At 45.7% G+C, this 23,694-nt stretch overlaps 1 protein-coding gene across 5 annotated transcripts in view; it reads right to left on the bottom strand.

Annotated features, from left to right (window-relative positions):
- LOC138497336 (beta-Ala-His dipeptidase-like) overlaps window positions 1-23,694 on the bottom strand; it is a 596,337-nt gene that overhangs the window by 350,209 nt on the left and 222,434 nt on the right. For all 5 annotated transcript variants that reach the window (XM_069620733.1, XM_069620732.1, XM_069620729.1 and 2 more), the window contains exon 3: window positions 7,050-7,196. In XM_069620733.1, the coding sequence (XP_069476834.1) occupies window positions 7,050-7,196 (147 nt within the window). The remainder of the gene's footprint in view (window positions 1-7,049; window positions 7,197-23,694) is intronic.

The raw sequence follows: 23,694 nt of genomic DNA, 5'->3' as shown, positions 1-23,694 counted from the left end.
AAAGAAGATTCCCTCCAAGGTGGCAGGGAAACTCTGGGCCCTGAGGTCGCCTCCACTGGTGTAGCCTCCACAGGCTTCACCAGGGCCGCCACGAATCCCTCGATAGAGGCCTTAGCCGGGTGAATCAAGGCCTTCACCACCTTGGGCGCGCTTGAGGCCTTCACCTTGGTGGGAGGGTCACCGCCTCGCTCCTTCGAGAGCGACCGGGACTTCTCCAGAAGCTTACCCGGGTTCTCGGATTTTCTCTTCCCCGAGCCAGAGCGTTGGCTCGTGGTTGGTGGCGTCGGTGAAAGTGCGCCCTGGCTGGCAGCCAAGGAGCCCAACCCTTTGGTGCTCCCGGTGCCCGCGGACTCGCGGTGCTTTGCCGTCTGTTGGGCCCCCGTCCCCGGAGCGCCCTCAAAGGACTTAGAAGACCGCTCGGACCTCTTCTTCTTCTCACCTGCCGGGCTCTTCCCTTCCAGCCAGTTGGTGAGGCGGATACGCCGCTCCTTCATGGTCCGTTCCGACATGTTCTTGCAAAACGCACAGTCCTTCTCCATGTGCGTTTTGTCTACGTGAAGGCAGTAGAGACATTACGAATGCTCATCCTCCTTGAAAACATTCTGTAATCCGCATCCAGGGCAGTTCCTGAACAGCTTGGATCCGGGCGTCGGGCTTCCCTTGTCCTGTGCCATGTCCACGGGGTAGGCCTCAGATCTTCTGGAATCCTCCGAGAAGCCTAACTCAAAGAAAACTTTGCCCTTGAGGGGCGTAGAAAATTCCGAAACGGGTCCCCGTTGATCGAAGTAGAAACGGTGGAGCTTGAGGCTCGATTGACCGAAAAAATGAGATTAAAGTCTTTGAAAAAACGCAAAACGCAGTAAAAGCTCGAGAGCTAAAGCACGAGGACACCCAAAACTTGAACGTGCGGTAAAAATGTGAGGATGGCTGCCTTGGGAGGGGCTTAGGTAGAGGGCAGTCATTGGCTAGGGGCAGTATGACCCAGAGACCAGTGATTGGTTACTACTAAGAAAGACAGATCAGAAACGAAACTGATACTGATTTTTTTTCTTTACCAAGGATTCCCAGCCTGACGACGGGGAATATTCATGAGCATGTGAATCCATGCCAGACCCCATGCTGGAGACGTTACTGTCTACAGTTGAGAGTCTACGTAGGCCCTCTGATACCAGACTCATTCTGTAGGGATATAATAATTAAGGACTGTTAATAAAGATCTCAAGGATGACTGCCATATTGAATGTAATCTCTGCAAGGATGAGTAGAAGAAAACAAGAGTGGAGCGAAGGGGGTTGTTTTCTTTTGTTTCAGTATTTGTCTAAAACAACATTTAGAAGCATCAGTGAAAGTTTGTGATCAGGAGACAATATACCAATGCTGTAAAAAATGGCTTTCAGATGTCACCATATGTGATTGCAAAGGATAGAAGTTGATTGGACTAATGCACCCACTGATGAGATTTGTGACTAATCCAAAGAGCATGGGTTTGAATCCTGGTGGGCGCATGCAGCCTCTTATGCTTTTGAGAACAATTAAATCAGTAGCATTGAGCTGGGTAGCAGTAATACTATTAAGGCCTATTATCAAAGTAAAGAGAGCAGTCTATTTAAAGAGAAAGCTCTATAAATGGCGCATTTCACTCTTAGTCTTATTAGGTCAGTTTTAGACAAAAACCCACCCAGGTGCATTATTTAAGACGTTGAAAGCTTGCCTGAGATACATGAAGAAATTGCTTCTCAAAAACTAGAAAGGGTAAAAAAAAGGCAACCACCCTGCACACAACCACAGCATAATCATGTACTCACTGAGGAATGGCTCCTGATTAGGCAATCAGAACACAGATGGAGAAGATCACAAAACTCAGAAGCCAAGTCTTCTCTTAACATTGCCATCAGGAATCATAAAAGGAAAATCATCCAAACAGAGAAAGTCTTTCTGCCTGATAAAGATTGTTCTTTTCAGATGACATTGATTGATATTTTATTACTATCGCGCTCGTACACAAGTGTTTCAGAGCGCAACAAGGCAAGGGAGGGGAAAAGGGGAGAACAAAACAGCGATCATACTAGGCCCAATAACATTGAGAACACGCAAGTGCATGGATGAGGGGAGGGGAAAAGTGCATGAAAGGAGGGAGAAGTGGAAAGTGCGAAGCAGTGGAGAAACAGATAAATAACAATAATAAATGATAAAGGCAACAAACAGTGATAATGCAGCCAGCAATTTGCAGGTACTAGGGTTAAGGCAGCAGGCAGGGTAGGTCGGATAAGTGCAGGAAGAAAAAGGGGGGGCGCTGTATGGGTACAGATACAGACCCCAATGCAAGGGGTGGCCCGGAGGCAGTGCAGGAGGGTGGCAGGGTGAGCAGGTACCTGGGCCCGAAGGACAGAGGGTGGCCAGGTGCACAGTGCCAAGAGAGAACAGATCAGCAGGGGAGAGGGGGAGCGAAGGCAGAAGAAAAGAGGAAGGTCTTGAGGTGCTTCCGGAACCGGAGATGGTTCTCCTCAAGTTTTACAGTGGCAGGGAGGATATTCCAGAGGGAGGCCCCAGCCGAAGACAGAGATCTACCCCCAGCTCGTTTCTTTGAAAAACGACTGACCCTGAGGGAGGTAGAAGAGCGAAGAGCTCGAGAGGGGAGGTATTTGTGGAGGGATAGTTGAAGGTATTTTGGACCCAGGCCCCAGAAAGCCTTGTGGACAATGCAGAGGGTTTTGAATGTAATCCTTGCATCCACTGGGAGCCAGTGAAGAGATTTCAGAGCTGGAGAGCTACGATCCCAGGGCTTGAGGCCAAGGACAAGTCTTGCAGTCCTGTTCTGGATTAGTTGCAGAGGGCGGAGAGTAGAGGCAGGTAGATTTAGAAAGAGGCTGTTACAATAGTCCAAGCTAGAGAGAACCAGAGCTTGGGATACCACGAGCTTCTGGGGGAAGGAGAGGAAAGGCAGAGTACCTCTGAGGAGGTGCAGGAGGTGTAACATGGCTCTAGAAGTCTGTAATCTAATAAATAAACTGTGCATCCCTCTGGCTACTATGTCTCCTGTATTTGCTTCTACTGTTCTCTGTTATAAAGTTGCAAAATTATTTGCTTCGAATTTTGAGAACATAAGAACTGCCCTCATCTCTGGAGCACAGACCTCTCAATGTACAGTTTACTGGACGCGTGTGTTCAATATTGTAACCAGAAAGACCAACTGGTAATAAATCAGGAGAAAGCCCAGGTAACACTGGTAAGGAGAGGCAAACAAAAACTAGAACAATATTTGCTATTAATGATCAGTGTTTGGAAGCAGTTTGCCACTTTGATTTCCTGGGGTTCAATTCGAGGATGGACTCCACAGATAAATGAAAATGTTCTCAATTTGAGGGGTATTATGGTTCAAGCTGAAACGTGGTGTAGAGGCATTAGCCCATGCCCTAGACGTTAGGCAGAGGAAAGCAGGTCTCTAGGTCATATATGCTACAGGGTTATGGGGGAATATGATCTGCCTTCCAATTGCAACCACTGGTCACTGCCTAGAGGGACCCCTGCCAATTCACTCCACTAGGAAATGGGCCTTGCCCCAATCACAGACATCATTGCATTTCCACCTATCGCCTATCGGTTTCACCTTTGGATAAATCCTGGGCTGTCTTCTACCAGAACTCACTTAAGGCGTTATTGGGCCTGGATGGCCATATGAAGGTACTGTAGCCTGGAATGGGTTCAGTAAAATCAGTGTGCACACTTTTGGGCTCATCCTGCATCTATTACAGGGGTCTATATGAAGGAAATGAGGGACAGGTTTTGTGGGGTTAGGAGCAGAGGCATAGCCAGGATTGTCTAACAAGTGGGGCCTTAAGCTAATGTAGCAGTTGGGCCCACCACAATGGCATTAACATCTGTAAATGACCACACAACGCTGCTCAGTGGGCATTTGCAGATTTTGTGTGGGCCTTGCCCACTCAGGCCCTACCCTGTCTACGCCTCTGGTTAGGAGACAGGATACTTTGGTGAGAAGGGGGACTGACATGATGATGCCCGGGTATATGAAACATAAACAGAGCTGGCCAATGGAAGGATCTTTGGCATCGAATATCCCAGTAGAGAGCCAAGGAATCTGTATCAGCCGTTGCGAATAGGTGACCTCCCGGTGGGCTTCTTGCCAGAGAGATGGAGTGTGCTCCAAGGATCAGGGGTCTATCTGTGTGATAACAGGACTAAAGAATCCCTGGCCCATTTCTTACTGGTATGGCCACTGTATAAGCATCATAGAGCAAAGTAGCTCATTCCCCTAGTCTGGCATTAAGCGCAACATTAAGGGAAGATGGCATTAGAACCTGTACAGCTGCCATAGCAATCAGTGCATCAGCATCAGGTTTGGCGATTGTCAGGGCAGTAGCCACATCAGGGTGAACACATTTGCATTTGCAAATAGCCATTGGCTAGTGATACATGGCTCTTGGCGAGTAAGAAATGGGGTACTGCGTGTTTATGTAGAATTGAGGTGGCAAGTGAATTTTGATGGCTGGCTAGCAGCTGTCAGCTTGGTATTTGTACCGCCGGCCACATATTTGTTATCTGCTTGGAGAGAAAGGAGGAGAGCTCTTCAAGCTCTGAGCAAGGCTTGAGTGCCAGCTAGAGCGGGCATTTGGTATACGAGAGGATCAGACTTCCTGGAAGATGAAACCGAAGCTTTTCTTAAGTCTGGTTGGGGAAAATATGACTTGATAGATTAACTATGTTGAAGGAGTGTGGGAATACAAGTTCAATTAAGGGAAAAGTCCCTTGTTATTTTTGTAGGATCTGAGAAAGAACTGCTAGTAAAGGTCTGCTGAGTTTTAGTTGTAGAAGTTTGATTTTATGATTAACATACAGTTGGACTCTTTGAAACTTGAATTATTTATGCTTTTTCTATCTTGTAAGCGGTTATCATCTGCCCTGCAATGGCTACGACTATGCAAATAAGGAAATAATTATGATTTGTGCCCCGCTTTCCCCCGAAAGCACACCATTGCCACTCCCAATGAAGGTACAGTGAGCGCATTTATGCCCAGTTTCCACATTATTACAACCTGTTATTAAACCATGGCCAGATTCCACTAGGCCCAGTGAGCGCATAATGGTCAGATCCCAGTAGGCCCAGTTTCCACATCACATCCAGAATTCATTGTGCATAGATACAATATGGCCGGCATTTATTATTTACAATCAGATAAGTGATTGAGGGCAGTTCACATTATGGCCGGTTTCCAAATCATAGACAGACTCCATTATGCCAGATCAGCAATTTTCTTTGAGACCTTATTTCTGAACTAAAACAACTGCTCAAAACCATACTTTCATGAAGAGGAGAGTCCCTCCTTATTTGGACATTAGTAAATGAATCATTTTTGAAAATATTTTGAATCTGTTGTCAAATGATGTGTGCTGCTATTACCATACCCAAACCATGTGGGCCTCTGTTAGGATTTACAAAGCATGTGGAGCTGCTGTGCTTGGTGGCCTCACTCACTCGGCCAATGTACAGCGTGCCTACACGCGCACAAACATTTCTAAAACTCACCGATGCAAATCAGAATCCGTTGCAAATTGGAGATTTTGAATACACCGCCAAATGCACAATGAACGCCACACAACAATGTTTTGCTTTAAACCGTATAGAATCGATTAGAAACCGTTGGTAATTACATGATGTCACTTTGCCAGATTGCCCTTCGACCCATGAATGATGGTCACATTGACCCCAGTTAGCACATCATTTCCCGCTCTGCTATGCCCAGTAGACTCAATTGCCCTTATGCCCAGGGCCAACTATGCAGCTACCGTCTGTTAAGAGTATGCTCCTGCTGCGCCCTTCATTCCCAAACAGTCATTTCTAGTTATGCGCCATTTTCTAGACTCATTCCGAGCGCCATAAATGAGTGGTTGGGCTGGCAAACCAGTGTATGGATGGATGAATCATGTGAGTGGATGGGTATGGATGACTGGAAGAGTGAGCAATGCGTCTGGCCACTCAGTGGGGCTTCATAACAGCAGGACCCTCCACTACAATTCAAGATGCACGGGCACTCTGGCAATGAGTGAAAAGGTCGCCGCGGGTCGTTGCATGGATACAAATAGAAGCCATTGTACTTCATAAAACAGTCCCAGTTAGCACCCCAAGGTTTGCAGCTTGTTGTTAAACAATTATTGATAAAAGTCATTAATAATCAGCTACGAAAACTACCAACACCTAAAGTCATACTAACATTTGAAAGATAGCATGCCAGACTGGTTAAATCAGAGGTTAAAAAGCATTGTTCTGGGGGTTGCATGGTGCAGCGCACGCGGAGGAACTGCAACTCCTAGAAGACATCCATAGACCTGCTCCTGACATAGCAGAAGCGAGGATAGACTGACGCTGGGTGGTGGCGGTGCGCAGTATAAATCAACATCACATTACATATTTCAGTGAGGTCCACAAAGATTACATTCATTAAAGATTGCATTGTGGGAGTCATATCAACATCTGACTCGCCCCCCTCGCTTCTACAGTTAAGGATGGAGCTCAAGGCCATCCTATTCAAAGAAATGGCTCCGGCCTAAACACTTAGGTCCTTCCACCATCCTCTCCTTACCATACCTGAGACTGGGTGATCTGATCCCCACTGTTACCCCCCCCCCCGTTACTTGTAGATCCATTGTTGACAATTGCCCGCCCTCCCCTGTTGTCAGATCCCCGCCCCCCTGTTTCTCTGCTTCCTGACCTTGTTCTTCCCCCTATGATTGTAAAGTACTCTGTTGTTTCCCAAATTGACACGATTAAGACATTTTGTTCACCCTTACTCAGCTTTTTCTCTACCCACAACTCTCTGTGCCTCCCGGGCAAGGGCAATGTGTGAGGAATGACAAATAAAGCAGGGTTCTGATCTTTTCTGGTTGGCTGGAAAGCAAAGTTCAAATCCTAAGAATTGAAACTGCTAACCGGATATTTAACAAATGAGCCTACTTTTCACATAACTCATAGACACATGAAGAAAGGAAAGAATTCACTAAAGTATTCCAAGAACCAACTGGAGATTAAGACGTACCTTCTCGGTGCCGAGCTCTACCAGCTGGACCTCAGCTCCCAGCAGCGTCTTCATCCACTCTGCTGCCATCTGCATCATTCTGATGACTTCACCTCTCAGAGCCGGGTCACTGGAATCGCTGCGAACGGCCAGCCATGTTTTCAATTGCTGAGGAAAGCGAGTTGAGTCAGTCTTAGCTAAGTGTACCAATCAATATATTTTTCCGAAAATGTGAAATACCTTGATCTCCAACATCCACAATGCATCACGCTGCTGTTAATTGTTTGTAAGTCTACCCTTCTTCATTAGACATTGCAGCCTCCAGGAAATCATTTAAAGGTCAATTACATTGCCCTGTTGTGATTGGGTGCGTTCCTCAACGTCAATGAAGACAGGGACAACACTCTACTGACGTGGCATGGGCTCAAATGGTCACCAAACATCGACAGCTAATTTGTGGAAGTGGTAATACAGTTGCTTTGTAATTAATGCAAGATCAAACCACGTTTTAAGGGGTGCTTCATATTTCCTCATCTGCTCCAAAATTGACGGGTCTCCCTAGGATAGTTCTATCCATATTTTTCTAATTATCCAAAATGTATTGATTTGCCGACTTATTTATACTTGTCTGAAAATCATCTAAGAAACCAGGGACCCTCCAAAAGGTTTTGGGGGGAAAATCACAGATGTGAATAGTGGTGCTCTATGGGAATGCGCGTGTCCTATAACTAGGATGGATTCCAGCATTTAGGCATTTAACTCTAACAATATGTCACATGTTTGTACTTCTGGCCTATCAATATTAACCTACTCCTTTCGAGTTTAAGGTATGTATAAATCGTACCACATATGTGGACAAATGCCACAGGCATGGCTCCCCATCCATGCACTTTAGAATGCAGCTACGGCTACGACCAATTCGGTCTAGATGCACGCATAGCCGTCCGCACTGAAACCCTTGACGTGCCTCCACAACTCTGCCATTAGTATGCAGCGTTAATCTACAAAAAATGACGGCTTTGCTGGGCACACACTGAGTCTCCTGCACTTGCGCTCTACCTCAACCACTGACAGCACCCACCCACGTGCCTAAACTCTGGGTTGCTTACTGTAGCCTAGCCAGCCCTCGTAAATCCTAATCCTGGCAGAATGCATACACAGATCTTAAACTAAACTCGTAGAACTTCCCATACCCGCACTTCGGTCCCTGAGGGTGTTCCAACCACAAAGCGCATTGAGGCCATACAATAGGGGAAATGGTGCTATATACATGACGACTACAATACAATACAATACAATAAATAATCTTCTGTAATGCAGTGTAACTGCATGAGCTGAGGATAGAGTGACAGCTGTTTCCTCTGGCACGCAGCGATCAAGGGATTTGCTTACGTTCACGATCAAGGGATTTGCTTACGTTCACCCATGGTCTGATTAAACTGAGAAGCAAGTGGGTGATAACAGCACATGTGTAGTTTGCTTAATATTTGGAGGAGAGGGGAGGGTGGTGTAATTGATGCCATTCATGACCATATTTGGAGGGGAGGGGAGGGTGGTGTAATTGATGCCATTGTTCACCATATTTAGAGGGGAGGGGAGGGGAGGGAAGGGTGGTGTAATTGATGCCATTGTTGACCATATTTGGAGGGGAGGGGAGGGTAGTGTAATTGATGCCATTGATGACCATATTTGGAGGGGAGGGGAGGGGAGGGTGGTGTAATTGATGCCATTGATGACCATATTGGGAGGGGAGGGTGGTGTAATTGATGCCATTGTTGACCATATTTGGAGGGGAGGGGAGGGTAGTGTAATTGATGCCATTGATGACCATAGTTGGAGGGGAGGGGAGGGTAGTGTAATTGATGCCATTGATGACCATAGTTGGAGGGGAGGGGAGGGTGGTGTAATTGATGCCATTGATGACCATATTGGGAGGGGAGGGGAGGGTGGTGTAATTGATGCCATTGATGACCATATTGGGAGGGGAGGGTGGTGTAATTGATGCCATTGTTGACCATATTTGGAGGGGAGGGGAGGGTAGTGTAATTGATGCCATTGATGACCATAGTTGGAGGGGAGGGGAGGGTAGTGTAATTGATGCCATTGATGACCATAGTTGGAGGGGAGGGGAGGGTGGTGTAATTGATGCCATTGATGACCATATTGGGAGGGGAGGGTGGTGTAATTGATTCCATTGTTGACCAAAATAAATAACATGCATAGGCTTTGGTCTGCACTAATGATGATGCCATGATGATGATGGTACCCCTGAATCAGAAACAGCACAGATTCCTATATCATCAAATACAATAGGTGCAGAAACAGAACTGGGCCTGCTCTACCAGGGTGGTGCAAGGCAACACATTATGCTTTGAAAAAAGCTGCTGCAAGGTAATCAGAAAGGCCACACATGCCCTGGCAAGACAGATGTCAGGCATCTAGACTGACAGGCCATGAATTACAAGGCAATGAACAAAGGAAAGGAATGAGAGGAGCAGGGTGAGCAGAATCGATGGGTCAGCAGAGCGGATGACCTAACCATAGTGCCTAAACAGAGAATAAATATAGCATGCCACGATTCAGGGACATTCCTGCTGTCCTTGCGGCACTCCGCCATCATCAGCACAGTTCTACCACCAGTGCACTTCTCTGATGTGCTTCCGGGTTTTCTTGGGGCTCTGTGGCTTTGGTCGATTGCATTGGCCAGGGTGCTTTCTGCCTGCTTATCGCAACTGGCGACTGAAGCCGTACTGAGATGATGCATCAGCCATCACGTCCAGTTTGTCTCCCACATTCCCTACAGACAGTGGCACATGCCATGCTGGCTGTGCCACCGTGGCAGGGTGCAGCACTGGACTGCCTGCTACTGCAGCTACAAGCTCGGAATGCGGGAGAGCAGATTTTCAGACACCAGAAGTTGCAGTTTCAACGAGCATACTGCAGAAATGAACTGGAAATAAAACAAAGGAAAGACACAGAACATGCTGCCAACGCCTGCTACACCCGAGCAGTCTCTGATCCATTTAGAAAGCAGCCAAAATGGCCTTTGGAAGACTCTGGATTAGCTGATAATTGGGTCAAAGAGAACTCTGAAGATTTTGTGTCTATATGCGGTGCTTTAAATGGGCGGGTCCTAACCGGCCCTTAGTAGCTTCACTTCTCATTTTTGGCAACATGGAGGCCCGGGACATCGCCAAACTTAAGCAGAGTACTGATACTCAATAACGTAGAGGAGAAAGCTGTGACTGTCACCTCCTCCCTGTCGTATAGCAGCGCTGCAGAATCAGGATTTGCTCCCTTGAGACGGCTTGCTGACTCCAAAGAAAACACACAAGTGGTTACCGACACCTTGTGTGTGTGACACTGTCCACATCCAGTGTGTTTTCTTTTGGAAAGAACACAGGGATCACGCGCCATTGGTTTCACACATTCGACCCAACCGGCCTGCAATATATTTGGCGGGGTGAAATACCACTTCTCTGCGGATCAAGATACAACAACATTATAACCAAGAAGAAAACGTAACCTTTGGCCGGAGCCTCTGTACAACACACGAGGAGACCTACCTGAGGTTCTTTATAATCTGGAAGCGACTCTCTGAAGAAAAAATATACTTGGATTACCATTTGTAATACTTTGTGAAGCAAAAGAAACTAGCTCTTGGAAATTGAATGAAATTTGTCAAATCACATCAATCGGAACTTTGTTTTTAGAAATTGTCTTTGTTTGTAATGTATATGTCCTGATGAGGTGCACCAGACGGAAGCTGTATAGACCGTTCTGGTGGCCCGAAACTCGAGTCGACAACACCATAGAGCCTACTCCTCCCAGAGCTGGCTTTAACTTGGGTTCATTTAGACAAAATATGGAGATTAATATGTGTCCATGAATAATCACCTTGGAATATCTACCCTGTGTTTTATATATTTTTATAAACAAAATAGTGTCAAACAGGCATGTTTTGAATTATCAAAGTGTCAAACTCAATGGATGGGATGCTCTGAGTCACAGAACAAAACTACCAGGATTGCGTTTTTTGCACAAGTATGAGTGGTTGTTTGTATGTATGGGGATGATAGAGTACGCAAGGAATGATATGTGAGATGTGAGTTTCTTTTTGGTTGATGTGATAAAATGCGTATTTTTTGACAATTGTTTTTTTTATAGATGGTTTATTAATATTTTTGATATGCTCTTTTGTAAAAGTTTTCTACAATTAAAATATGATGAAATAAATTTGAAAGAAATGAGTTCTGACATGCTCTCTTGTGTCCTAAACATACTCTCTTTAAATAGGGTTGTTGTTTTGGAGGGGATTAGGTAGCGTTCTCTACGTTTGAATTTATAGGCATCAATAATAGGAGGATGTGCAGTTTGTCTACGGGTAACTGCAACTTGTTTGTTTGACCTCCTCCCTCTCAGCCACCCGCAGTGTGTAGGGCACGGCGGGCGTGCCCGCACACACACACACGTTTTCTGTGATGCTTGTTTTGTATGAGATTATTATTTCCATTTAGAAATATGCCCCTCTGCACCATATCCGAGGGTTCCAACCATGTCAGCTACTCCGCCAGGGGTAAGGATGAAAGCGGCAGTAATCTGCCAACCACGGGACCAGTCCTTACATATGCAGAAGAAGCTTGCTGTCCATGGTCAGCTTCTTTCAATCATATTAACTCACAGGTGGTTATAATGCCAAAAGAATTTATTTCCCAAAAGACAACAGCTTCAGGGCGCCTAAGAGTCCAAAATGGAGACTTTTGGATTTTCATCGGGGATATTTGGGTCCAATTTAGATATATGCCTCCTCTAAGGTATGCATTAGGGGGCAAAGATGATAATTGGTATTCACAAAGTGAAGGAGGGAAGGATGCCTCAGAAATGGACACTTATAGGGTCAAGAGGTGTCTGTTCACTCTGAAGAAGGGTACTTTATAGTCTTTGCAGGGGTGCATGGCACGGCTTATAGATTCTATGGGGGACTGTGGTATGCTTGCAACCTGATAGTGACATGCTGATGGCTCTCGTGTCAACCTCTATTTGAGAGAGGGGTTCTCATTTGACCTTTATGGACGTTCCAGCCAATTACAAATGTTTATTTACTGGGTCCATTTGGTGGCATGTGGATTTTTGGTGCCCCTTACACTACCATGGAGACAGTGAGTTGACTCCATTTCCACTTATGAACTGGTTATTGGTGTTTAATGGTGTTAATTGATTGACATTTCTACAAACTAATAGCCTGTCCCTTGATTGTTGGCTTAGACATCCTTTGTTTTCTTTGATTTGCAGTCATAATAAGAAACCGAATTCCTCCATACATAAACCAAAGGCGAGTTCTACGGGCCCAGTGCAAAACATAGTAAGGGGCCATCACCACAGGCCTCCCCAAACCCCTGTAACAACAGCTTCTTGGTAACAGGTTTCTTAGTCTATATAGGTTTACTTAAAGGCATGCTGCATATCCTAAAACCTCCACAGGGAGGCACTGTTGCCTTAAAAGTATTTTTATAGAGAGCAGCACACCCCTAACCATGTTTATGATCCGTAAACTAATCATTGACTGTCCCCTGCTTACAGGAAAGGGTCAAGAGTCTTAAGCCAGCCACGTTTCTTTGTAATTAATCCATTATCTAAAGCCAATTGTACAATAAGATCAAATATGTGTCAAGCATTTTTTTTCTACAGCTGAACGGGCATTAATAATAACACATTTCAAGGGTTAACTGTAAACTTTCTGAAACCTCCCTAAGAATTGGCCCTGGATTCATGGAACTTTTAATAATTACCTTCTGTCTGACAAAGTTTAAAAAGATCACCAGACAGTTTCAGTTTTACAATTCCATTTGGTCCCATTACCCTTTCCCCATCTAAACGATTCTAGGCCTCTATGAGAACAGACACAAATGGATGCCGACATGCTCCAGTAAAAATCGTGGGTCCCCTACTTTAATTATGGCTTAGGCCATTATCAGAGGGCGGACACAACAAACGGTCCAACCAGACTGCATAAGCAAGTTGCAGGAGCCTTCTAGCCCCTCTAAGCAGCTGAGAAAGGTTACATCACTCCCTCGGTGCCAGAGGATAAGCCGTGAAATAAAGTCTGGAAAGTTGTGGCCCAGTATGTAATGAGTCCATTTTCTATTTCCAGCGCACTCTATGGGATGACACACCTCCCGAGGGACATAGAAAGTGGGGACATGAAGTTGTCAGTGCTTACAGGAAAGCACACATATCCAAGAGCAAGCAGGGAAGATTCTGGAGAATGGTGAATGTTGAGGTACTGAAACTAAAACCCATCCACGTGCAAACAATCGTCCTATTCCCTAATCACATGAATACAAACCAGAATCCCGGCAATGGCGACGACAAGGCATGAATTTAAACAAAGAGGGGTCTGAATTCAAGGGGAAGAGCAACATATAAGCACCCAATTCAGAGTGAGACAGGTAGAGAGAGTGTGTGACACCACCATAGGGCTTCAACCCACAACAAGAGCACTAACAAACCCCTGGACCTAGTTGAGTAGTTGAATTCCAACTTTAGACTGTAACTAGAGGCAGCCAGTGGTAGAAGTGGGCCCAGAAATGTAGAAATGTAGAACTGTAAATGGGGGTGGGGGAGCTGAGTAGACAAGAGGGAACAACGTAACACATGGTTAAGGGGGTGGTGGCTGGGCGTCGTTGACAGCCAAGTGGGTGAAACAGGCAAATGAAGGAGGTCCTCTGTATTGTTTTGTATACATTTCTCTCAGTTGATTGGTCAGTTGGAAAATGTATATATGGGCTTGCAAAATCAATTGCCTGATCTTAACTCTGGTGGAACGCATACCTAGCACCTGCCTGAACAGCGGCTGCTTCAACAGGCTGTCATGGATAGAATTTGGAGATTTAGCCGAGCATGCAAGTGTCTGAGGGAAAATTAGGCTGTGGTCCTGAAGTATCCCATAGAACTAGCCACAAAGGTTCCTCCTATAACTGCACACGTGTCCAGTAGTCTGAAGGGGCAAATCCCATGTAGCTGCCGAATGTTAAAATAAGATCCTGTGGAGATGGCCTGAACCTTTATTAACTGTGAGATCAAAAAAGGGTACTTAGTTCACCCCTGACCCCCCAGGTTCCTGCACATAATATAGACAAATGATCAGGGTACATGCTTCAGGCTAGCAACTGTAACATCTTTTTTTTTAATTATTTATTTTTTTACGAGTTTATAATCACCGAAGGGATTTTTACAAGTTAGATGCAAAAATTCCCTTAAATACAAATTTACTGAAGTGTAAAACGAAAAAGTCAGTGATATCAGGTAGACTGAGCAGTGGACGAGGAGAGCATAACTTAGAAGAATAGAACAGAATCGAACCAGAACAGCCACTCCGGAAGGATTTGTACTAACTTTAGCGAACCAACAAAGACTCTGGTGCTTTATCTTCAAAGATCATCTCCAAAATTGTGGTAGCTGCAATCGTCCATGAAGGTTTAAGTCCCCCTATTAGTCGATCCCACTAGAGGTCTTCATCTGTCAAGTATGCTTTCTCCAAGTGATGGAGCAAGTCAGGAGTTCTGTAAAAAGATGTTCCTGGGCATAATAGGAGGAGGTGCCTGACTGTTTCGATGGTTTGAGTATCTTTGCAAAAGCGGCAGATGTTAGTCGCAGAGAGGCCTCTTATATGCAGAATCTCATTTGTAGGAAGCAGGTTCAAACGAGCACGGAGAAGTGTGGATCGTAGTTTCCTGTTCGGATGTCTTATGAGAAATGGTTGGATTTTATTTAGTTTTCTGTATGAAGGGGGCAGATGTTGGGTCAATTTCTAAGTATCTGCCTTCTCCAGCGTGTTGATCCAATCCATTTAATCTAAAGGTTTTTTAGTTTTTATCGGATTACCTAGCAATTCTTCCATGGAGCTGCCGCAGACTTCCAGCTGTAGTTTACAGTTTGCCTCTCAGGTGTCAGCAATTTGCATTTGCCAGCGATCATCTCCTCTTGTACCATGGAGAAATCATAGGAGAAGATGAATACTTGATCTTCCGATATAACATGATTGATGCTCTCTTTGCTATAGACTCCAAGGATGAGAGTGAGAGTTCCCGTCTGATCAAAGCCAATGGAGTCGAAGATGGAAGGTTCAGGACCGAACGCCAAAAAAGGCTCTCCAGTTTGGGCCACAATGGTTTAGGTAGGGATGGCATGGCCTCAGTTCCATAGGTGAATGTTGGAACCACTTTCCCCCGATAGAATTTAAGTAGGGGCATCAAAGAGAATTCTTGTAAGAAGATGTATTTGCATTGCCAGGTCTTTGGGTGTTGAGTCGATCATAACTCCAAGATATTTAAATCCCGACACCTGTTCTACCTTTTCTCCAACCAAAAACCATGAGTAGTTGTATTTTTTTTTACTAGTCCCTTTTTCAAAGACCATGATCTTTGTTTTTCGCTTGTTAACTTCCAAGTCATTGGCTTCCGTGTATTTCGTTAGTGAGATCAACTGGCGTTGTAGACCAATTGGGGTCAGATCAAGTTGAATGAGATTGTCCACGCACAGGAGTCTTGGCACTTTCGTGCTACCCATTACTGGGGGTAAGGATCGTGTTGTGGCGTTGGTTTCTTTATAGTCCCCAAAATATGCCAGGACTAGGGCCTGGGCGAGAGGGCAAACCTGTTTGATCCCTCGGGTAGTTGGTATTACTGCCGAGAGTAGATCCCTTGAGTTGAGCCGGACCTGCACGGTGGCGTCAGCGTGTAAGGCTTGGAGCGGGCTCAAAATCTCCAGGGGCACTCCCAGTTGGTCAATTTTCCCCAGAGTTTTCTTCTGTTCACTAAATCAAAAGGCTGGGTAAGGGCTATGAATGCCAGGTATAATTTCTGCTTTTCTTCCAGGACTTTCGATTTTAGTATGCTCAGCAGGAAAATATTGATGCTGGTTCCTATACCCTTTTTAAACCCGGATTGAAGAGGGTCGTTGCAGGGTGCTTTTTTTGCCCTTGAATTGAAGTTTTCCAGGAGTAATGATCCATAGACCTTCCCTATGACGTCAAGTATGGCCACTGGCCGGAAATTCCTTGGGTCGTCTTTTCTTCCTTTTTTAAATATTGGGATAATCACCGCCGAGGTCCAAGACGGCAGGATTCTGCTATAAGTCGAACATTTTTTGAAAATCAAGCTCAGAAGATTAGCCCTGTCCTCTGGCGCAGATTTTAAGTTTGCATTGGAGAGGCTGTCGGGTCTTGGGGCCCTTGAGTTCTTCAGCTTGATTATTGAGCTTAATATGTCCGTTTTCTCATGGAGGTGGACCCAGGGCCCAGATGCCGGTGGAAGGGCAGCTGTAGGTGACTAGTCTAGAGAGCTGAAAAGTGTTGAATAAAAATGTATCCATGTTGCCTCCGGAATACTGTTTGACGTCGATAGGTCTGTAGCTTTAGCCCGTGGGTTGATCAGCTTCCAGAACTCTCTAGAGTTGCTGTTCTTGATTTGTTCCAGTATGGCCTCGGAGTCTTTTTGGTAAAGGGCAAATCGATGTGATCTTAACCAGTTTTTATAAGATCTTATTGCTTCCATTACGTAGATTCTGTTGGCAGCTGTGTTGTGTCGTGCGGCAGTTCTTTTGGCTCTATGGAGCATATTGCCCCTTGCCACCACCAGGGCGTCAAAATTCTGTGAATGACATTGAGGCTCCGAGTTGGAGTCGTGTGCGCCTTTCGCGACCGATCTATAGGGTTCCAGGAGTGGTCTATAATCCAGCTCAAAATGGTTCACTCTGCTGCGTGATCTCTCGGATAATCGCCCGGGTGACTCTTACCCGGTTACCTTTGCCTTCTGGTTCGACTGCTCCCGGGTAGTGGCTGGTTGGTGGTTTTGTTGATGCCCATTTTATGTACAAGAGGTTGTGGTCGCTTTGAGTTGACTGTTGGATGCTGAATTCAGTCAGCCGAGCAAGAAGAAGTTCAGAGGCGAAGATGTAATCAATAGTTGAATAAGCCAAACCACGCTTCCACATTGGTAAGTTAGAAAAGTCGGGTATCGTCGTTGCTGTGTTAAAGAGTTGTCTGATTCCATTATTTTGGACCACTCCTTTCCCCGAAGGCAGGGTTTGTACTGTGAGGCCTCTGCAGTTTCTGAAGAAGCCATCGGACATTTGATGTTAAGGTCGCCACAGATAATGACCTCGCAAGCCCCCTGCTCTAGATATACTGAGTCCAACGTAGATAACAGTGTAACATCTAAGCTTTTACCCTGAGATAACAACTTAACACTTTTACAAAAAAGGGAGATATGGTGTTGAGAGAGATAATTCTTTAGTTTTAGCAGAAACTCCTCCAGTTTCCGATAGTTAAGATGAAGCCAGATAAATTTCATCCACGCTGAGATGTCATTCAGTGCTTGTGTTGAAACAGATTTCAGTTTAGCTGTAACTGCTGTAGGGTGGTAAAATAACTTTGCTTTAACTTCAAAAATAACTGTTCGGGAATGGCGAAAATTGTTGTAAAAAGTAGTGGTACTACAAATAAAAGTAGTGGAACTCCGCTCCCATGAATCACGCTCACTTCGACCACTGGAGGCAGCAGGAGCCGTGGATGCACCATTCAGTTGAAGAGCAGGGCTGGACACTGAAAGACAGAGGATTTCAACACACTGTGCGTAGAAGCAAATTCAGATTTGTCAGACAAGTAAGAAGAGATTTTCAAAAGGGCAAAAAGTTTTGACAGGGAGGCAACGGTAATGATGCAATGTTTAAAATTGTACGCAATGAGCCAGGAAGCAGGAGAGAAAATGGATGAATTAATTCTTGACCAATCTCAGGGAATCAGCTGGTGCCCGCAGCTTCTAGGACAACACGGAGAGTAACAAAGGAAGCCTGATAATAGTAGGGTGCATGTGTAACCACATCAAAGAGAACATATTTAGAATAGGAAAACAGCATTGATCACAGCGTTGAAGAAACAAACGGAGTGACAGGACAAACAGGAAGCCAGGTCCCTGGTGATAGTGAAGTGCACAGTGAAGCACCTAGAGACCAAAGGAGCAGGGAGTAGGAGTTAAGAAGTAACACCATGACAATCAAAATGTTCTGTTCAACTCATTGAGCAGCAACAGACATATGTTGAGTAGCACAGACTGCATGGAGCCAGACAAGAACTGTTCCAAAATGTGCAAAAGCAAAGGACATCGGACAAGCGATGTGCAGGAAAGAGAGTACTGGCAAATCTGGGGTGTCCAAAAGCCCCAAACGAGAACTAGCTCTGAGCAATCGGTCAACAATTATGCAACTGCATATTAAAGAAACAAAAGTGCACAGTGATAGGATTGCGGTGTGGGGTATGTGATAAATCTAGCAATGTTATCACTCCCTCTCCGGAGAAACTCTCTTCCAATAGGGCCAGTGAAGGGCAGCCGCTACCTGATCCCATCTCTAGGGTTAGCTGCCAGAGGGAGGACCATATGGGGGAGAGGACCCTCAGGGGAGGGAAGGAGACTCATTGGAATGAACACGGTATCCCCCTTTCCACTTAGGGTATAACATCCCCCTAGGTTCACAGCTGTTATGGCCTATTGTGATGTTGAACCAGCTCAAGCCCCCCCAACTGACAATAGAATTCCTTTTGACTATTTGTGCAAAACACTGAAACGAGGAGGAGCAAGGGAGCCATACAGAGTGCTGAAGTCTTGGAATTGGAGGGGCTCTCTAGTGGTTGGAAACATCCGATTGGTGCCGGGACATTTAAAATCCTGGCACCTCCAGAAAGATGGACTTCGACATTGCCCAACGTCGGTCGGGATGCAAGAAGCATAGCAGTTACAGCGGAAAGCAGAAGTGCCTTTACCAGAGCTGTCTCGAGAGATCCATAGGGAGAGAGTTTGCTGCATGCAGACCAGCAGTGCAGAAAGCTGAGGATCTAAGGTCCAGCCACAGTGAACACCAGGGAATAGACGGCAACTGAAGCAGAGGCTGCCCTGCTGGAGAGAAGAACTGCGCAGGACACCAAAGCAGCCAAGCAATACCAGTGAGACCTTAGAAGGGACGTGGGTCACTTTGTGGCATGTGCTGCACGACAAGAAAAGACAGAGACACTGCTCAGACGAACTCGAGCACAGGGGCTGGGACGCTGCGAGTCTTTGACGAAGAGGCAAGAAAAAGGGTGTAAAGTACCCAATATTTGAAAACCCCAAATTGTTACACTGAAAATAAGTCCTGGCAGGGAAGTAGGCCAGGCAGCTCACTGCGAATCTGGAGACTAGCACCCAATGAGAAAGAGAACAATTTGAATATGTCCTGGCAAGAGAGTATACCAGCCAGTCCTTTGCGAGTCTAGAAGCCCACACCCAAAGAGAAATAGAACACTGAAAATAAGTCCTGGCAAGAGAGTACACCAGCCAGTCCTTTGCAAGTCTAGAAGCCCACACCCAAAGAGAAATAGAACACTGAGAATAAGTCCTGGCAAGAGAGTACACCAGCCAGTCCTTTGCCTGTCTAGAAGCCCACACCCAAAGAGAAATAGAACACTGAGAATAAGTCCTGGCAAGGGAGTACACCAGCCAGTCCTTCGCAAGTCTGGAAGCCCGCACCCAAAGAGAAAGAGAACACTCAGAATAAGACCTGGGGGAGGAGTATACCAGGCAACCTGTGCCGAGTCTGGAGACCCGCACCCAAAGAGAAAGAGAACACTAAGACTAAGTCCTGGCAGACGAGTATACCAGGCAACCTGTCCGAGTCTGGAGAACCGCACCCAAAGAGAAAGAGAACATGAAAATAAGTCCTGGCAGCAGAGTATACCAGGCAACCTGTGCCGAGTCTGGAGACCCACAACCAGAAAGGAAGTTAAATGTTGCAAAGTCCTGGAAGAGAAGTATACCATGCAAGGGGATTGCAAGGCAAGGAGCCACATACCATCATAAATAAGGATACGCAAGAAAGCCTCTTAAAAGTGTATGGAAACCCAGGGGAAGTGAACCATACCTCCTTGGGGTGGAAAAGTGATGCAACTTTGAGAAAATAAGAGAGTGAAGGGATAAAGAAGAACCCTTGAGTGTGGGAATCTAGGGGAAGGGAGCCATGCCCTATTGATTGGAAATGGTCTTTTACCAAGGAAAAGAACTGTGGTTGAGAGCTGAAGAAAAGCTGAAAACTCGAGGGAAAGGAAAACCTTCCCCGATCATTCTGAGTGTTGTGAAACCTAGGGGAACATTAAACATGTGTTAATTTGTGCACCTTTTCAAACGTTATGTCGAAACATTGAACACTTTAGATGGTCAGTTGAAAGACTTTACCCCTTTGCACGTTTTCTTTGGTTTAGCCGCTAAGAGTCAGGATAGGATTTTTGAGCACAGGACAGAGAACTCTTCATTTTTGGACATTCTGACACTGACATCCTTTCGTTTTGTGGAGGCAGGGAAACCTCTTATACAGTTAGGGTGAGATAGCTTTTTCTCCAACTCTTCTTTTATTTTAATAAAAGTCTATAGCAATCATCACAGAGCCTCTGTGTCCGAGTCATACTCCCGATTCATTACAGATGGTAACTTAAAAGTACTGTCAGATTCTCGAACAGGCCTGATATTAATGTACGAGAAGATGTTGACAGACCTCTGGAGTAAACGCAAGTGCAAATTGTACAGACAGTCATTGACCCAGGAAACTATGGCGACCCCATTAAGTTGAAGGGCTACAAAAAATGCAGCATCCGGTTTAAAGACAGCAACATCAAAAGAAAGGGGAACATTGCGAGAAGCCCAATACTGGGTTTGACACAACTTAACATCAAACTTGATTTTAACGCTAAAGAACAAATGATTGTTATACAGACAAGAGGTTTTGAAGAGATTCTAGAAAGTTCAAGACAGTATTTGAACCAGCAACTCAGACTTTCAAAGGCTACATTCATCAAGAATGGGGCCTGCCAAGAAAACACAGGATGATACCAGTGCTGGTCACAACAAAAGAAAAGCTGGAAATACTGCTTGACGAACAATTGTGTGACAGGGGCACTGAACCAACAGACTACGATCCCAAATGTGGGAGCCCAATCGTAGTCACCTGAAAGGCAGACACAAATAAATGCAAGTTTTGCGTCAACCTAAGCAGACTTAACGAAAACATAATTTGTGACAAGTTCCCATTCCCCAACACAACTATGACAGTCTTGTCCCTCAACAGAGAAAAAGTGTTAACCAAGGTATACATGAGGAGTGCTGGCCACCACTGTGTGAAGCTGCACTCGAAGTATAAGATTCCAATCGCATTCAGAATGCCAATATACAAGGCTCCCATTGGGTTTGTGCTTAGCAGGTTCTGTATTGCAGAGACTGATGTCACACAAGCTGAAAGGGATACATGTAGTAAAGTTCTTCCAAGAAAACATATTGATACGTGGCAAGAAAGCATCACAACACCGTGGCAAGGCACAAGTGAGGCATCTGCCCAAAGAAGGTCAGTTGGACTTCTATGTATTTCTAGGAGAGGTATTCTTCCCTTACTCTCCTTCCCCCAGAATCTCACTGTCTCCAGAGCTCTGGTTCTCTCTAGGCTGGACTACCGCAACAGCCTCTTTCTAAATCTGCCTGCCTCTCCTCTCCACCCCCTGCAACCCATCCAAAATAGGACTGCAAGACTTGTCCTTGGCCTCAAGCCCAGGGATCATATCTCTCCAGGACTGAAATCCCTGCACTGGCTCCCAGTGGCGGCGAGGATTAAGTTCAAAACACTCTGCATTGTCTACAAGGCCTTCTGGGGCCTGGGAACTCAATACCTTCAAGTGTCTCTCCCTAAATGTCTTCCTTCTCAAGCTCTCTGCTCATTCACTTCTCCAAGCAGCGAGTTGGTGGTAGATCTCTTTCTTCTGCTGGGGCCTCCCTCTGGAACAGCCTCCCTGCCTCTCTGAAACTTGAGGAGAACCATCTCCGGTTCCGGAAGCACCTCAAGACCTTCCTCTTTGCTTCTGCTTTCTCTCCTCCTCTCCCCTGCTGATCTCCTGGCTGAATCTGAAATTGCACTGGTTACCGGGCTACCCTCTGATCTCAGGCCCAGGTCCCCTCCCCGCCAGTTGTACACCTGCACAGCCCCCCTGGGAACCCTTACAGCCCCTACTAGCACTTGACCCCCCAAACCCCTGTTTTTGCTGTAAAATCACTTTTTTTTCCTATATGGAAACCCAAAAAAATATACATTTAAAAAAAAATTCGACCCTTTTGTTTTAGGTCCTATTGACTCGACCCTATTGCATTTGATCCTTTTCCATTCGATCCTTTGACTGGACACCAGCAATTCCTTATCATATCTACTGCTCACAGGAATCCAGAGTAGCACCTGCCTCAAAAAGAGAATGTGGTGTGGGCATCATCTCAGACAGTCAACGGTACACAAAGGTAATACTTATACAGTCAAAATGGGAAGACTGCACACTAACAGACAGCAACCCATGCAAAGTGAGGGAGTAGTGAGGGAGTAGACAAAGAAGGGATAGCGAGACGAGTGGTAGCTGCCACCAGGCCTACAGCCTTAGCCTATGGAAGCCCAAGTGGGGCTAAGTAGCCTCACAAACTAAGGGCATTTCAGAAAGATGCTCAAACAAAAGTGGCTGCACAATTAATACTGGTGGTCCGGAAGGGACAGCCAAGTGGAGAAACACAGAGACCATCACCACGTTTGCAAGGAACATGATAGAAGACTCATAAACAGATCTGCCTCATTCACGTCTCAAGCAGGGAGTGGTGTAAGGAAGGCATGGTATCAAAGTAAGACAGACACAAGGGATCACAGTTCAAGGGTGTTTATTGAACTTTTATCATGGGTGTGAAAAAGCCTATCTAAACCTAAATCTAAGATGGGAGCAAGCTACAACCATCAAGTAATAATAATACCGTCCTAGTGGAGTTTAGTGAAATAAAAAAGGGCCTATACTAAAAACATATTGTCAATCCTTACAGCTATGCTCCAAAATAGTGTTGGATAATGTTTACAAAAAAAAGAAGTGTTTGCAAAATGATAAGTCAGGATGCTTAGGCTGTGTGCCTCACTTCCCCATGTTTTCAGCACAGGACAAGGCAGGTCACTCAAGCACAGCACACTCCTGGGCTTCCTTGGCACAAGGTCACAGTTTCCATCACCAACATCAGGGCCTTCTGCACCCAAGTCTCTTTGTGCAAAGTCTCTTGTCTCAGAGGACCATAAACAACAAAGAAAAGTTCCTTTTCCAAACACTCAAGCCGGGTGATTTACTCTTCGCCCTGGATCCCCCTCAGCTGGGCTCAGATCCCCTTTTAACCAATTAATCCCCCTCTTCCGGGCTCAGACCAATTTCAGTTTGTAGGCATCCCTCAGTCGGGTTCACATTTGCCCCAACAATATCTTTGCGGGTGAGTTTTACTGTTCACCCTGGATCCCCCTCTTCCCGGCTCAGATCCCCTTTTGTCAATTAGTCCCCCTCAGCCGAGGTCAGACTGATTTCAGTTTGCAGGCATCCCTCAGTCGGGTTCACATTTGCAACAACAAAATCTTTGCAGGTGAGTTTTACTGTTCACCCCGGATCCCACCTCTTCCGGGCCCAGATCCCCTTTTAACCAATTAGTCCTCCTCTTCCGGGCTCAGACCAATTTCAGTTAGCAGGCAATCTAAGACTTTCGAATGTGCACGGGCTTCTACTTAACTCACTGCAGGACCACTTCGATTTCACTGT

Source organism: Ambystoma mexicanum, chromosome 5q (assembly GCF_040938575.1).
Source record: "Ambystoma mexicanum isolate Mex_15411 chromosome 5q, UKY_AmexF1_1, whole genome shotgun sequence".
NCBI lineage: Eukaryota > Metazoa > Chordata > Amphibia > Caudata > Ambystomatidae > Ambystoma > Ambystoma mexicanum.
The sequence above is the reverse complement of the archived record's forward strand: the minus strand, read 5'-3'. Positions and strand labels throughout refer to the sequence as shown.